Source organism: Cricetulus griseus, chromosome 3, assembly GCF_003668045.3.
Source record: "Cricetulus griseus strain 17A/GY chromosome 3, alternate assembly CriGri-PICRH-1.0, whole genome shotgun sequence".
In the NCBI taxonomy this organism is placed as follows: domain Eukaryota; kingdom Metazoa; phylum Chordata; class Mammalia; order Rodentia; family Cricetidae; genus Cricetulus; species Cricetulus griseus.
Window position 1 is genome coordinate 171428632 of NC_048596.1, and position 17468 is coordinate 171446099.

General features: G+C 46.3%; 1 protein-coding gene across 1 annotated transcript in view; it reads right to left on the reverse strand.

Moving 5' to 3' along the window:
- Positions 1–12628: 12628 nt before the first annotated feature.
- Cngb1 (cyclic nucleotide gated channel subunit beta 1) overlaps positions 12629–17468 on the reverse strand; it is a 59726-nt gene continuing 54886 nt past the window's right edge. Inside the window, exons 33-34 of the mRNA XM_027406088.2 lie at positions 14188–14407; positions 12629–12925 (exon numbers count right to left, since the gene is read on the reverse strand). Coding sequence (XP_027261889.1) covers positions 12629–12925; positions 14188–14407 — 517 coding nt within the window. The remainder of the gene's footprint in view (positions 12926–14187; positions 14408–17468) is intronic.

Here is a 17468-nt window from a genome sequence, read left to right on the forward strand (position 1 = left end):
TCATCAGGCAGCTGAGTAGGACTTGAGGTCTTAAACCTTCCCAGCACTGCTGGTAGCACTTTCTGACACTATAGGTGTTATTCTTTTGTTTAAAAAGAAGAAAAGAGAAATGCTGAGACATGAGACATAAGACTATAAGTTTATTATAAGGCCCAGCAGAATGGGGAGACTAAAAGGAGAGGAACAGGGGTAAATGGCTGACCGCCACGGCCGGTCGCCATAGAGAGACAGAGCGAGAGCATAGGTGGGGGACAGAGTAGAGACAAAGCAGAGCGGGGGAACAGAGAGCACAGAGAGCAGGAACAGAGAGAACAGAGAGCATAAATGGGCAGGGGCCTATCTTTTAAAGGGGTCCTCTGCACCTGCGTGCAGACTTAGTTCCCATGGAACCTTGGGCTGACCAGGGTATTGCCTGGTCCACCAGGTAACAGGGGCAGGCCAGCATAATGCCTGAACCTTTCAATAGGAGCCATCTAGCTCACAGGAAGGGGACTCTTTAGGCCCAACCTTTTCAGCAATAGGGTCTACCATGTAGCTCTGGAAGGCAACCAACAACAGTGGCATTAGCCTTCATTGTTTTAGGAGTTCCTAGGATCTCTGTAGCTGTGGTGGATATTCTTGATTGTCAATTTGAGTGTATTCAACTAGACTTAAGGCTAGATAGGATCCTATAGAGGAAATAGAAAGTTCAGTCCATGAAGAGACATGCTATATCACTAAAGAGCTTAATGAATTTGCTGATTCATTCAAGCAGAAGTCTGAATAATATGTGTGGGAATGGATTTTACAAGTACGGGATAATAGTGGAAGGAACATAAAACTAGATCAGGCTGTTTCTTGATATGGGCCCATTCAGTGGAGATTCTAGGTTGTAATATGGAAGCCTGAACAGTTAAACATGATGTTAAAATTTTATTTGAATAGTTAGTGAAGGGTTTGTCAAAAGATGGTCTGTTGAAAAGAAGCTGATGATGCCCTATATCCTTTGGCCTAGTGTAGATGAAGGGTTGTTAAGGCTCAGGGAAATTGCAATGCTAGAGTGGGTATGCCATATAAAACCTAATCCTCCACAATAGGGGTAAGGAAGATTATGTCTAGATTGCAGGAGATCCTTTGGGGAAATCTCATGGTGTTATCATGTCCTGTGGTTAAAGTCAACAGCAAAACTATGACCGTCCAATCCAGTCAGGATGACATAGGGCACATTCCTTTTGGGAATGAAGGTATGAGTCTCTCGTCTGGGGTGGGGGGGGGCGGGGGGAGGGAGGTGACCAAGGCCTGGGGAGGTGCTTGCTGAGGTGGAGGGAATAGAGGAAGGTAGCCACAAACACCAGCTAAGGCCATGTGACCAGCTGCAGAAGTGAGGAGTATAATTGACATGAGTGTTTCTGTCATATCTTGTTAAGAATGTGTTTGTACAGATATTTGTGTTTTCTTTGTTGATTTCTTTATTATGTAATATAAAATCAATTGATATAATATCAGCAATTATCATACTTAAGTTATTAGACACAAGCAACATTACCACCGACTTTAAAAATATAATGCATGGATTGGAGAGATGGCTCAGAGGTTAAGAGCCATCTGGCAGTTCTTCCAGAGGTCCTGAGTTTAATTCCCAGTAACCACGTAGTGGCTCACAAGCATCTATAATGAGATCTGGTGCCCTCTTCTGACCTGCTGACATACACGCATGCAGAATGCTGCATACATAACAAATAAATGAATAAATTTTTAAAAATAATGCATTTGCAGTTATACACAGGATAGTTATATCTTGTCAAGCATAATTATGAACTTTTTGTGTTTTCACTTATAAATTAAGCATAACATAAGGAGATATGATTGTGTGTCAACTTGACGAGGGTAGACTCTTGATGGCTATTCTCAGCTGTCAACTTGGCTATATCTGGAGTTACCCAAGCAGCTGGGCACTCCTGTGAGGGATTTTTTTGGTTAGAACATTCAATGTTGGAAGACCCTCCCTAACTCTGAGCCACACCTTCTTGTAGCAGCCTGTATAAAGGACTTGGAAGAAAGAAGCTTATTTTGTTAGGTGGGTGGAAATCTGCTGAGATAGATATAGACTGTGACTCAGCCTGCCTGCAGCCAAATGGCAGACACTGAGGCTGACAAACTGACCCCAGTAACGACGGGGAGAGCCACAGCCAGCTATCAACTCCTGTGTGTGACTAGGAGGAGAGCATAGAATTCTCTGTCAGTGTATAGGATGAGTTGGGGAAGTAACAGAGTGGGAAGTAGGGACCGTGCGTGGATTTGCCTATACACTGGCAGAGCTTGAAGTGACACCTGAAGAAGGTTCCTTCTGGGGCTAGCAAGATTCCCAAAATTGAGATATGAGTTGGGGCTGATGGAGAGGGCAAGGATGAGAAAGATTGTTGAGAGGCAGTCACCTGGTGACTCCAAAGAGTAGGGAGGTACCAATGGTGACAAGGGAGAAGAAATGGTTTGAGGGTTATAGAGCATAGCATTTGGGTTTATGTGGCTAAGTGGGATTGTTGCAGGGAAGCACAAAAGAAATATGAGGTTGCATTAAAGGACCTGCTGTTACTGCCAAAAGTACAGAGAAGACGCAAGGAGTCATTTAGAATAGTCTCCCAAGCGTACAACTTGATGCCAGAACTCTGGAGGCAAAGGCAGGCAGATCTCTGTGAGTTTGAGACTAGTCTGGTCTACAGACTGACTTCCAGGACAGCCAAGGCTACACAGAGAAACGCTGTTTCAAAAAAACAAAAATGAAAAAATAAGTAAATAAATAAAAAAGAAAGAAAGAAAAAAAGAAAGAAAGAAGGAAGGAAGGAAAAATAGAATAGTCTTCCAAAGGTCCAGTTAAGAGAGATCTCTCAAAGCTTGGACTGCAGGACTGATTTAGATAGTCTAATAACCCCAACTATACTGTATATAGGAGTGTTAGGTGCTTCTTTGAGTGGCCCAAAAATTACCACCATCACCCTCTATGAGACAGGCTAGCCCCCACCATATAGAAGTAGATCTGTCCCACAATGCACTGGGCCCATTTTTCACCCCTGGGGTCTCAGATGGTGAAGGTGACCATACCTCAAATGGGTTCACGGAGGACTTGTTAAGGCTGTATGCCCCATCCTGGTTAAGAGTTCATACTTCCTATCTGGCCAACAGCCAATCAATGTTTTATTCATTAACCAATAAGAGAAAAATATGTACAGAAGGATAATCCCCATCAGGGAACAGACCACTTCTGGACTCTCAGCTCTAGTAGAGAAAGCTTCTACCCATCCTGAAAAGTGTCTACTGTAGTAAGAAGATATTTATGTTTCTTTTTATTTCATTATTATTTTTTTCTTTTGGTTTTTCAAGACAGGGTTTCTCTGTGTAGCTTTGGAGCCTATCCTGGCACTCACTCTAGAGACCAGGCTGGCCTTGAACTCACAGAGATCTGCCTGCCTCTGCCTCCTGAATGCTAGGGTTAATGGTGTGCGCCACCAACACCCAGCTACTTATGTTTCTTTTTAGGAGACATGTATGTGAAATCTATCTGCCAGTCCTCCCCGGAAGATTGCCCCAAAATTGGTGTGGGTTGAAGGAAGGAGGGGGTCTCAAGGCCCTCTGTGGGGAGGTTTGGTTATAGGTGGGACATCCCTGATTGAAAGCTTTAAAGAGTGCAGAAGGGCTGGGGTGGAAGCAGAGAGTTTGGATGAAGCAGTAGAGAGGTCAAAACCCAATGGGAAAGGACCTGGAAGGGTTTTACCTGAGCATCCTTGGAGACAGTACCTGTCCTGTAGAGGATGCAGCCCTGAGGACCTGTAATGGGTTCCCATAGCCTGGAAGACCTGTTGTTGGGGCTCAGACTGGGTAGGAGTTAGGCATGAAGGAGCCAAAAGGAGAATAGAAAAAGGAGGGTAGGGATATTGGTTGGCCTCCTTAGCAGTCTTGTCAGTGAAAGCATTTTCCAAAGCTGTATCACTAGTAGGGGCCTTTCACAAAGCTGTATCACTAGCAGAGGCCAGGTGACCTACAGTTAATAACTGCTGCCTGCTTAGGAAGATAAGAGGCTTCTAACAGCTTTAGGATTTAGAGGCTCATTGGTAAATTTAACATGAATAATAAAAACCCGGAGACAGACATTGGTATTCAAGCTGGAAGATCAGAGAAGCAAAACAGTCAGTCACTAGCTCTTACCTCTTCCTCAGACTGAAAGTGTAAGCCTGTCTCCTTGAACCCTCAGAGGCAAAAGCTCTGAGTTCCTGTCTCCTCCTGCTTTGTATTCCTCTCTCAGACCAACCATATCATTCCTGTTTCCATCTCCCTAGTGCTGGGATTAAAGACATGTGATCCCAAGTGCTGAGATCACCTTTGTGTGAGCTGTTTCTCTTTTAGACTGAATCAATTTCTTGTAACTCAGTGTGGCCTTGAACTAACAGAGATCCATCTGCCTCTGTCTCCCGAGTCCTGGCCAAAGAAATGGGCCTATTTTAGAACCCCTGGTGAAGAGGGTCAGTCCCATAAACTGAGACGATGTTCTGGTGTTAGAGTTCTTCCAGGCGAAGGCAAAGAAGCCATGTGAATCTGGGTGTAAAGGAAAGGTGCCGATAGTGTCCGTAAAGTCTATTGTGGGGCATTCGCCTAAGAAGACAGCTCAGACTTGGGTTTAAGTCAATAGAAAGTCTGTATTAGCTGGCTGGCAAATATCTTGGGTATTCAGGATCCTGGTATAATCCCAAGGCTTTCTCGGGGTGAGCTTTTAATCACAAAAACATATCCTGGGTTAGCAAACTTCAGTTAAGAACAATTAGCCAGAAGTGAAACTACAGAAGTCAAAAAGCATGGTTAGTACATTTAGAGACTTCCCCAGAACTATGGACTTTGATGGATTACGTCTTTGTTATTTTGGCAGATGGTGCTGTCTATGTGCTGAGTTTTATGGCCTGAATGGTACTTCCATCATGGAATGGGTGTGCTAAGGTCTGGGGCCCTGTTACAGGTCTAGAATGGTGAGAACTAGAAGAGGGAGTCTGAGAAAGTAAAGTGTACGGGTTAAGGCAGTGCTGGCTGGATAGGAGGGATTACCAAATTAACAACCCGAAGGTTCCTAAACCAAGCAGGAGGAATCACCAGGCTTTAGGGATGTTATAGGGTAAGGGAGAGGGCTAACAAGGAGAAAAAAATTCTGGAAGACATTAGATGAAAAATGTAATGTAGCCATGATATCTCTGCCCAAAAACAGAGGGCAACAAGGCATAAAAAGGAAGGAGTGACAACCAGGTGACCTCATCAGGAACAGAGAAGACCTATAGCCCTAAGCTGGTGGGGCCAGCCATCAACACCCATCACAGAGATACAACAAGGATAAGTTTCACTATAGTAAGCAGGAAGTGTAAACCCAGTAGCCCCCAAATCTATTAAAACAGCAGACACTAACCCACTACCTAGACAGTTACCCTTGGCACATTGGTAGTAATCTCAATGGTTTTGTTGGAGGCCAAGGTCCCAAGGAGACACCAATCTTCGGCTACCAGGCCCAGAAGATCAGAAAGATTTTCCTGTGGAGTAGGAACCCAGGGGACTGACTTTCCATGGTAAGGCAAAGAAGGAAGTCATAACCCTCTGGCGTCCTGCCTGTCCACAGTGTGTGCAGGGTACTGGCAGCAGGCAAGGTGAAGTGCAGTTCTTTGCCCAGTGAGTGGTGTTTGTTGCAGAATATTTATTTACACTGTGTGAAGATGTGTCACTGTGATTGGCTTAATAAAGAGCTGAATGGCCAATAGATAGGCAAGAGGAGGTTAGGTGGGACTTCTGGGAACAGAGGGCTCAGGGAAGAAGAAAGGTGGACTCTCCAGCCAGGTTCAGAGGAAGCAAGACATGCAGAAGGAGAGGTAAAAGTCATGTGTCACGTGACAGCACACAGATGAATAGAAATGGGTTCATTTAAGTTATAAGAGCTAGTTAGAAACAAGCCTAAGCTAAGGCCGAGCTTTCATAATTAATAAATCTCTGTGTCATGATTTGAGGTACAGGTGGGACAGAAAAGCCCAATATAGGCATTGCCACATCTGAGGCACCATGTGGAGTGTGTTGGTGCCCCATCCTCAGGGTTGCTGGCAGAAATTGGTATTTCTGTCTGTTATGAGAAGTCCTCACCATCCTTTCCTGCTCTTAAACACCTTAAATGCCACAGTCAACAGATCTCTCTGAGGGATTTGAGGGCCGTCATCTAGACTCTGAGTTTTCTTCTGATAGCAGGACTCACTAGGAAAGTGAATGAGAATGGAGGACAAGCAAGCCTCTTGAGCATTAGGGCCCAGCTTGCTGACTGAAGAAGAGCCTCTGTGAGCTGGGCTAGGAGCCCAGCAGGATTTTATCTGTCTGGCCTCTGGTGATCCCCTAAGTTTGTCAAAATTTACCACCTTATGGGAGGCCTTTTGTAGGCTGGCCATGAGGCAAAAAACCATCCTGGGTCTCCCTACCAGTTGACCAATGTTCACCACTAAACTGATAATTCCAGTGGGGTTCACCTGGGAACTGCTGCAGTGACACCAGATAGGTGTGATCCATCCTGTGGCTATCATCTGCATGGGCCCTGTGAAAAGACATCATGACCACAGCAACTCTTACAAAGAAAACATTTAATTGAGGTGATGGCTTACAGTTTCAGAGGTTTAGTCCATTATCTTCATGATAGGGATCATGAGACGTACTGCTGGAGCTGAGAGTGCAGCAGGAAGTGACAGTCACAGTGGATGGTATCCTGAATACAGGAAGCCTCAAAGTCCACCCCACAGTGGCACACTATCCCCAATGAAGCCATACCCACCCCAACAAAGTCACGCCTCCTAATAGTGCCATTCCCTTTGGAGTCCATTTTTCTTTTAAACCTCCACAGTCCCAGACAGCCATCCAGACCCCTTCCTTTTCCCCAGGGATGAGAGTAGAGGAAAGAATGGCATAGAGGTCATGTGAGTGAAGTTATAGATTTGGGTGAGGAACCTGTATTCTTTAATGAAGTTAGAAGGGTTATTAGGGAAAGAACCAAGTTGCTCGTCTCCCTATGAGAGATTAACCATAGAAAAAGGCACATGGAGTATGCCACTAGGGCCCGCCATTTCCCTGAGGGGATAAAGACCATCTATATGGGAGTGGGTATGACTGGCCAAGGGTGATGAAGAAGCAAGGATGAGGTGAGTCAGGTTAAGAAGGTGGAGGAGGCTGGAAGGACACCAGTGAGTGATGTTGAGGTCAGGCTGAGGTGACGCCCATAGGGAATGTCCTCTATCTAAGTTGAAAGGAGAGGGAGCTGAGGTCCTGGTCAGCTTTGGGAGGAGGTCTGACCTTTGCCAGGAGAATTTGGTGGCTGTAACACGAGACCCACAGAGAAGGACAAGAGTGGAGAGCAAAGAAGAAGGCTTAGACATAGAGAGTCCTGAGCCACTTGCCAAAGCGTCGGCAGAATTTGTCAGGATCAGTGAGAATTTGAAAGTCTAATGTTCCATTTTGGGTCATTGAGACTGATTATCAAGCTTGTATTGAGGCCAAGCTATATTGCAGTAAAAGAATAAGGTGGCAAGGTTAATGGTGTCTGAGTCCGAGGAGGGAAAGAGATTTGGGAAGGCAGGTAGGGAGTTTAATTTTGAACGGGAGGAGCCCATGGTCAGTTAGAGGGAGGAAGAGTGACACCCTTGAAGAAAAGGCGGCAGCCAAGAATTCCCAGAAGCAGAGCAAAGAGGATGTCGGAGAAACTTGGGGAACAGTTTTTCCTTTCCAAATCCAGGTATTAGGAGCGGTAAATAGGAGTCTTAGCAGAAGGAGGATCCCAGCAACACAGAAACAGAGACACAGTGAGTATGACATGGCCAGAGCTCGGTGCCACAGGATGGAGTCTCAATCCAAGGGTGTTTCCAGGGGACCAAGACTTGTCATAGTATTGCCTTAGGATCACAGGGGACAGGTACTTGTGGTAGGGTGCCCAGAAGTGCATGTGGAGGTTGCCTGGGATACTGGCACAACTGTAATTGGGTGAGTGAGATAACCAAGATAAATGTAAGAAGGGGAAGAAAGACTAAAAATATGATTTTTAAAAATAAAAATAAAGTAAAATAAATTTAAGACTATAGTGAAATGGCTATTATAGTGAAAAGAAAAATGCCCAATGATGGGAAAGGTTGTGTGTGCACAAAGTGTGTTTTCTAAAAAAAAAAAAAAAAAAAAAAAAATTATAAGGATGAGAAGAATAAAGCACTTGAATAGCTTCCTCCTGGGTCCTCTAAAATTGGAATCTGCCCAGTAGTGATGGGGATGGGAAGCAGCAGGTGTGGAACCAGGATAGCAACAAATGTTCACCACAGCTGTTTTCACTTTGTCAGTCTCCCTTCTTTGTGGATTAGCGGCCTCTGCTGGCCACACTTAGTTTTGCAGCCCACGGGCTGGGCAGGTTCTCTCAGACTTTGGAGGTTCCCATCTCCCCCCTTCCCTCCAGGGTGGCTAAGATGCTTGACCAGGGGATGTCTTCCAAGAAGAGTGCTCTGCTACTTGGTGAATCAAACACAGCTGAGATCTGCATGGGAGAACCGTCTCTGTACCTTCAGGACCCACTCAGTGTTAAATCTACTAGTATAAAGCTATAGATGATCATGCAGCCTGCTGGAGTGTCAGAGTGCTTGTTCCCCAGGCTGAACACCTCACAGTATGTCTGACTTTAGAGGCTGAGCCACTCCAGACCATAGTTAACTCACTGTCTTAGTTACCACTCTATCGTTGTGTTCTATTATTATTCTATTATGACCAAGGCAACTCTTATAAAAAAAGCATTTAACTGGGAGCTTGCTTACAGATTTTTAGGGTTAGTCCATGATCATCATGGCAGGAAGCAAACAGGCTTGGTGCTTGTTAGGAATACAGCAGCTTGGGCTGAGACCTTGGTCCTGTGGCTCAGTAGGTGATGGGCGGCGGGCTGACGGGGAAACAGAGACCTGTAGACATGACTCATATTGAAAGAGACACAGAGACAGGGACAGACGGAGCTGCCTCCAGAGAGAGGACAGAAAAGAAAAGGGAAGAGAGAGAGAAGGAAGGAGGGAGAGTGGGACAGGAAAATTTCTGCGTGCTCCTTCAGAGGAATGGGGGAGGAGGGAGCGGGAGTGGGTGGAGTTTTTTCTTTTAAAGGGTCTTTTTCACCTGTGTGCAGATTATGTAGTGAAGTAGCAGCCATGGAACCCTGGGCTGACCAGAACCCTGCATTCTGTCAGGTGACAGGGGCCAAGCCAGCATAATGCCTGAATCCTTACAGTCCTGAGAGCTTATAGTCTGATCTGCAGGGAGCAGATAGAGAGAGCAAGACACTGGGACTGGCATGGGCTTTTGAAACCTCAAAGCCCACCACTAGTGACAAACCTTCTCCAATGAGGCCACACCTCCTCATCCTTTCTTCACCAACTGGGGATTAAACATGCAAATACATGAGCCTGTGGGGGGCTTTCTCATTCAAACCACCACATTTACTCTCCAGTTATAGTCAGGAGATGGCTCAGTTTAGTCATTTGAGGGTGTATTCACAGGACCCTTCATGCCAAAGACAAACCTCCTGCCACCTGAACTTTCCAGCCTGTCAGTGACTGACCCTCCCCCTCTCCAAGTGGCTTCAGGAGTTTTTCGTGGTGGTGGTGGTGGTGGTGGTGGTGGTGGTGGTGGTGGTGGTGTGTGTGTGTATGCCAGAGAGGGTGTTGATCACAAGCTTCCTAACTTGTGACTGCTCCTTTTTATCAGGCCTGTAGGGAAGTTTGGTCTTAACCAATAAGCTACCTTTTAGAAACGATGGCCATCCACAACCCTCCAAGACTTGGAAAACAGTAAAACAGATCTGTTATTCACTGCCCATCCCTCCCTCAGGAGCAGTCAGTATTTCACCAACTCCCAACTGGTATTTGAAGCTTTCGAGGCCCAGGAGCTTGTGTCGTGGGCAGGTTCACCAGGTGCCTTTCCCCGTGGTCATCTGGTTTTCCTTTAGGATGAGGGTTCTGCTTCTACTCCACTCTCTCCTCTCACTGGCACCCTTTAGGTTTATCTCTGACAGGGTCTCCTTATGCAGACCAGGTTGGCCCTTGACTCTCAGTCTTCCTGTCTCAGTCTCTTAAGTACTAGGTGTACGGGAATATGCCAAGCCAGACTTGCAGTTTTTCCGCTTGATTGGGATTAGTTTGTTTGAGACAAGGTATCATATACCCAGTTGGTCTCAATAGTAGCTGAGACTGGCCTTGAACTCCTGACTCTCCTGATTCCACCTCCTAAGTGCTGGGATGACAGGTGGGCACCATCAAACCTGGTGCCAACTTCTAGTTTTTAAAATGAATCCACAACCCAGGAACATTTGTTTAACACTTTAATTAAAATTCACTGTACTATGAAAGCTGGTGTGTACATAAAGCATTCGTGTTTACTGAGACAACAGCTTAGACTATTTCTGGTGGCTGAGCATATTTTGATAATGAAACTTTAAACAGCTTCTTGGTTTTAATTCTATTTAAAATATTTGTGTAGTTTTTAGAAAGATGGCGTTTGATTCATTATATTCAAAAATGCAAGACACACTGAGGAGATTAAAAGAGGAGAGATTCAATAGTCACACATACATGTTCTGTTCTAACTCTGGTTTACCATGATCTCTGAGCTGTGTCATTTAATTTGGAGATTAATGCCTGTCTCCAACTCAGTTTACCTAATATCTGGGTTCTGTGAGAGTGTTACCCTGAATGAGATGGCTCGGTGAAATTAAGACACTGCAGATCTCATTTCAAAATTAATGCTCTTTCCAGGAATCCCAAGAACTTCTCGCTGTATATAATAAGCAGTGCATTTTCAAAGACTAGCATCTAGTAGGTGCATCCATAGAGAACAGATTCCTTATGAAACAGGACCTCACAGTGGCAGCATCAGGAAGAAGCAGGACCTCATAGAGGCGGGGTCAGGAAACATTCTGAGGTCTACTGAAGGGTGCCATGTTTACCTTATAGGAACATCTGAAGTATCTGCCACAGGTGGAAACATTCTCTATACCCAGGGCTTTAGATTCTAGGGCGCAGGTATGAGAATATACATGAGGACACTAGGGTTAAAAATATATGACTAGACTCCCAGCTCATCCCACTTTTGAAAAATAATGTGTACCAGTGAGATTAGATCTGTGTAGGATTCTTTCTTTTGGTATTGAGGATCAAACTCAGGGCTTCAAGTAGGCCAGGCAAGTGATCTATAGTAAGGCAAACCCCTTTCTGTACCAAACAATTTTATTATTGTGAGCTATAGAGAGAGGGGGGGAGAGAGAGAGGGAGAGAGAAAGAGAAAGAGGGGGGAGGGAGAAGAAGGAAGGGAGGGAGGCAGGCAGGGAGGGAGGGAAGGAGGGACGGAAGGAGGGAGGGAGGGAGGGAGGGAGGGAGGGAGGGGAGGGAGGGAGGGAGGGAGAGAGAGTGTGTGTGTGCCACAGTGCACGGGTGGAGGTCAGAAGACAACTTTTTAGAGATGATTCTTTTCACCTTCACATAAATTTCAGAGATTCGGGTCATCAAGCTTGCATGGTGGTGTGTCAAGGGCCTGTTATCCACTGAGTCCTCTCAATGCCCTGAGACGTTATTCTTAACAGTGTGAAATTGGAAACAACCCAAATGCTCGCTGATGAAGTAGCTAAAATGTCACCACACATCTGAACAAGGGACTAAGCTGACATCACCAATGAACCAGTGCATTTTCCTCCTTCCCCTTTTTGAGATAGGGTATTGTCATGTAGCCCCAGCTGACTTCAAACTTGTGATTCTCCTGCCTCAGCCTCTAGTGTTCCACCATGCCCGCTACAAGCATACTCTCTAAGTACTGACAAAAACTACTCTCTAAGTAGTTTTTGGTTTTTTCCCACACTTGCTATTTGATGCTTGAGAGTGGTTGGGGTGGGGGTGGGGGTGCCAGAAGTAGCATGGAGAACTTTTAATGTCATTGCCTACTAAAGTAAGCAAACTTTAAAGGGGTAAGATAACAGTGCCAATCATCATTAACTGCAGTGTACGGAGTGCCCACTCACTGACTCTGTCACCAAAGAGAGTACTGTGTTTACTGCTCTGGAATCTAGAGATGTTTCCAGGAATTTGGGAACTCCCAAGCTGTTTTGCTATTAGTTGGTTTTGAGGCATAGTCTCACTATACAGCACTGGCTGACCTTGAACCAAGGTTCCTCCTGCCTCAGCTTCCCCAGTACTGGATTTACAGGTGTGCACTTCCACTCCGACTCTTCCCTATCACTTAAGCCAAGGGTGGGTGCTGGTGGGGACCTGCCATATCACCAACCCTCGAATTTTCTAGTAGAGCTCTCAGTGATGTCGGAGCCCTCTTCTATACCCTTCTAAAAACTTTTAAAAGTGCAAGGTGGTTTTCTTCTTGAAAATTGCAACTGCGGGAGGGGGCAGGGTGCTCCAAGGAGGGCTGGAGCTCAAGAACACCACCACCATTTGATGAAATTTGAGGGTTTCCACAACAAGCCTGTGAGGAGGTGTTCTTGGGCTAGGAAGCTTATCCAGGTAGGCGGATCCACCACTCACGCCGACCCGGGGATGGGGAATCATGGATTATGGGAATCATGGGGCCTGCGTGCGCCTCAGTCCACTTCCTCCTCCTTCTCCTTCAACATCTCCACAGACAGTGTCTGCTCCTCTGGATCCGGGCCTGGGCTCACACGGATCCTCACCGAGGGCTCCGAGGGCCCAGCCACAGCCTCCTCAGTACCTTCCTCGGACTTCCCCGGGGCCGGCGGTGGAGAGCTCCGGGCAGGGGGTTCCGGGGGCTCCTGGGACTCTGAAGGTTCCTGGGGCTTCTTGGGTTCCGGTGGTTCTTGGGGCTCAGGTTGGTCCGGGGCTCCAGAGCCCTCTCCCCCAGCTTCCTGCGAGCTCTTGGCCTGAAACCCAGAGAGTGTGACAGGTGAGGTGAAGTAGTCTCCTTCAAAGGGATCTTACAGGCCAATTTGCCCCCACCTTCTGGGACTTCCAGAGGGCAGTGGCACAAAGGAGATTGAAAGCTAGTGGCCTAACAGAGCAGTATCAGGGTAATGTAGAAGAAACAATATAGTACTGGCAGGTTGAAATTTGAGGATGAGAGGCCAGCATGTTTTGGGTGTAAGTCTTGGGGATTTAATTTTGAGACAGTGTCTCCATATGTAGCCTAGGCTGACCCTAAATTTGGTGTGGAGCACAAGTTGGCCTCGAACTCAGGGTCCTTCTTCCTGAGCCTATCGATTGGATGCTGAGACTGCAGGTGTGGGCTACCATGCCCAGGTCTTTAGGGACATTTTAGATTAGTAATGGGCTGGAAGCCTGCCTTAAGTTTTGCATTCAAGTACAGATCCATTCCCCCAGCTTATCTGGGGAGCTGATAAGCATGACGACTGGCCTCTTCCAAAGCTGAGCCATCCAGACACCCACTCCTCCTCCTCTTCTGGTTTTTCAAGACAGGGTTTGTGTGGCCCTGCTACCCTGCCCTGGATCTCACTCTGTAGACCAGGCTGGCCTTCAACTCAGAGATCTCCCTGCTTCTGCCTCCTGAGTGCTGGGATTAAAGGCGTGTGCCACCAACGCCCGGCTATACACCCACACTTCTTATTAGTAATGGATGGTTCTGGGGTGAGTGAGAAAAACTTGGAGCACATAGGTAAAACTGAGTGAGCAAGAGTACCTATGGCCTGGCCATCTTTCTAGAAGGTTCCAAAGATTGCAGCCCTTATGGGAAGAATAGAATGGGATGACAGCAAAATTAGGATGAAGTGGCCCTGTGTTCACAAGCTTGGTGGGCAACTGCAGCCCCTAACTTGTGCTTCCTCCATGTGGTATTGTTGGCCATCAATAAGTAATTGGGGGGAGCCTTTTTTCTTAAAGAAAAGTCCCTGGGTTCTCAGGCTCAGGCTGCCTTAAAATTAGTAGCCGAGGCTGGCCTAGAATTCGTAGCAGTTCTGTATCAGCTTCTCAACCACGTGAGCTACACCTACGAGCGAGGTTTCTCAATTTGGCTTGACCCAGCTTGTCTCACTTGAACCAAACAAGGCCTACTGCTGTAAAGGAGACACAGAGTCCCAACACTGGGTGTGTGATGAGCTCTTGGAGGTCCCCGACCTTCTTCCGGAAACAAACCTGCCAAGGGCAAAGAGCCAGGTCCCAACCATGTTACCTGTTCCAGCAGCTGCTGCTGTCGTGCTGCTGCCTCCAGGGCAGCCAGTTCCTTGAGCCTGGCTCTCAGGTGGGCGAGCTTGCCACCCTTGCCTCCCCTGGCACCCATCTTTCCTGCTGCAGCAAGGGCGGCGTTGAAGAGCTTCGGGGTGCCTGCACGTGGGGGCAGGATGAGCACACTCTTCTCCTCTTTGGGTTTGTTGTTGTTTCTCAGCATGCGCCTGAAAGAGAGCCACACCCCCATCTGTGCTTGCACCTGCACAGAACCCTCTGAGTTGTCCCTATGTGGGGGTGGTGGGTGGCGGTGGGGTAGTAATGTTGGTGCTGCCTTTGGCTGATGATTTCAGGGTGCTTGTGCTCAGTCAAGCACAGTGCTGAGTGCTTCTGCATAGATGAATGATTAGAACTGCTATATGAGACGGGGCTTATTCTCTGTGCCATAAAGATAAGAACACTGAGGCCCAGAGAGGTTGACTAACTTGCTTGAGGTCACCCTGGACAGACTCAAGGACACAGCTATAGTTCAGATGTGGTTTGAGGGTATCTCCAAGGGTTCATAGGCTCGTGGTGATATTGTGGGAGGGAGGCAGCACGGAACCTTAGAGGCAGGGCCTGTTGAGAAGTCTTTAATTATCTAGTTCCTGGGATCCTGACTAGTTCTCACGAAAGGGGTTATTATAAAAAAAGTCATGCTGGCCCCATCTCTGCTTTATCTGGAAAAGGCTCGGAATAGGGGCAGGGAGTGACATGCTCCAGGCCTCCAAGGAGTGATGACAGCAGAACCCGACTCAAGATCAGGTGTGACCTAGCACCCTGTTTCTTTGAATAAGGATAGAATTTTCCATCAAACAGAGCCTGCGCCTTTTACTATGAATTTTTCAAGCTATGAATATGTGATAAACAGCTTGACTCAAGAACAAATGCATTTTGCATGCAATCTAGTGGGTGAGACTGCTAATTGGCAAATTCATAAATTAGGGTTCCAGCGCAATTAGTTTGTTTTTTGTTTTTTTGTTTTTGCTTTTGGTTTTAATGAGGCCGCTGCCGGCTGCTTAGCTAATCAGAGCCAATGGGCTTGAATTGTGTGCCGTGATATTAATCAGCTGAGATTTGCATTTCTCCCTGGGTTTCCCCAGGAGACACAAGCATGGTCATCCATCAGAGGCCTTGGAAGCAGGCTCGCTAGTAGCCTGGGCACTGTCACCTGAGCCATGTGAGTCCATAATTCATGCATGACAGGCAGCAGAAAGGCTCAGTTTGGTGCTGAAGTAACAAAGAGCAGTGGAGGGGACAGCTGCTGGCAGCTGCTCTGCTTTGAGTCAGTGCAGACAGACAGATGTGTCCACAGACAGTTGTGTCCACATGAATGGGATTCTCTGTGTTCTAGGCTCAGAAAGGGCATGAGGCAGAAGAAGAGGGACTAGAGACAAACACACATTTAAAAAAAAAAAAAAAAAAAAACAGATGTCATTGAGACTGGGGTTCCTGTCTATGCCTCTGTCTGTCTTCTGTCTCTATCAATCTATGGCTCTATCTATCTATCTATCTATCTATCTATCTATCTATCTATCTATCTATCCATCCATCCATCCCACCACAAGGTCCTTCCTCACTGCAGGTCCAAAGCACTCTTGTCAGGCAAACATGGACTGAAACCAAGAGCCAAAACAAGCTTTTCCTCCTTTTGAGTTGCTCTTCTCAGGGACAGAGTGGCACAATGTTTGACACTAGCTAGAGTGCACACTTAGGCAACCAAGTCTACGACCACCCTATGCCAGTCTGCTGTTAGAATCTGGGCCACACTGCTACTCTGACCACGCCCACCTGTAGCAGTCCCTGTCTGATGAAAAGGAAACAGCAAACCCTTTACCAAGAGGTTGCTTGTGAATCTCTAACCCCCCTAACCCACTCTCTGGGTGCCTGTGGGCTTCTATAGCATAGAGTGCTTCCTTAGTCACTCAACTTGAAACCTCATCTAAAGGACTAGAAAGCAAACGTCTGCTTTTCTAAAAGCAAAATAACCCATTTCCCAATATGAAACACAAGCACATACACCTGCATTGCTAGTCACAGTTGCAAAACGTTGGCGCTGCCCCATGTGCTCACTCTGGGGGAAAGATGACGCTACAATATGCTACCCTTCACATAAAGAGAAATAAGAAAACAGCCATGGGCCTGCCTGTTTTTAAAAAAATAAAAACACAGAGGAAAAAGTGAGAACCTATGAGGTTAGCCAGACCAGACAGCACGAGCCCGTGAGCCCTGCTACAGGCAGGCAGATGAAGAAGGCAGCACTCACTTGGACTACAAAACAACAGGAATAACAGTCTGGCCAATCCAGCAAGATTCTGCCCCAATAGCAAATCAAATATAATATCTGGAGTTTAAGCTCAGTGGTAGAGCACCTGTCCAGTATGTACAAGGCCCTGGGTATGAAAGAAAGAAAGAAAGAAAGAAAGAAAGAAAGAAAGAAAGAAAGAAAGAAAGGAAGGAAGGAAGGAAGGAAGGAAGGAAGGAAGGAAGGAAGGAAGAAAGAAAGAAAGAAAGAAAGAAAGAAAGAAAGAAAGAAAGAAAGAAAGAATATCCCCAAACAAACCTAACATATTTAACCATTTATTTCCTGAGCATACAGCTTTGTACTTTAGGAGTCCTGTCAGTATTTTATGTTCTCAAAACAATAGTTCTGCCAGTCACAGCAGCACATGCCTGTGATCGTGGCACTCAGGAAGCTGAGGCAGGAAGTTCAAAAGTTCAAGGCTAGCTAGGCATGGTGGCACATGCCTATAATTCCAGCACTGGAGAGATGGTGAGTCTCTCTGCATTCCAAGGCCTTTGTTGCTGAGCCACTCTCCAGCCCTTGACCCAAATAACTTCAAACACAATACTTTTACCATAAATACTTGAGCCAAAAGCAAAAATAACTTTGTCGGACACTGAACTCTATGTGGAAGGCTTGTTTTTGCACAGTGGATGGGTTAAGCATGATGAAACATTATATCATGGGACTGAACAAACGAATAGATAAAACACAGATAAAGGCAGTCAAAAGTCTTAGTGTCAGGAAGGGGGTTAGAAGCATAGAGAGACTAGAATGAACTGAAGGGATGATCTGAATTGTGTTATAGATCTCCCAATTCATCACTATCTATAGAAAAATCTATGTAGACATGTATGTGCATACATATGTGAAAATATTTATACTGATGTACACAGGCATGGGGGTCCCTTGGCTCCATTCACCAGGAAGCCTAGTAGTAACCCATAGCAATGAGTACCCTTCAG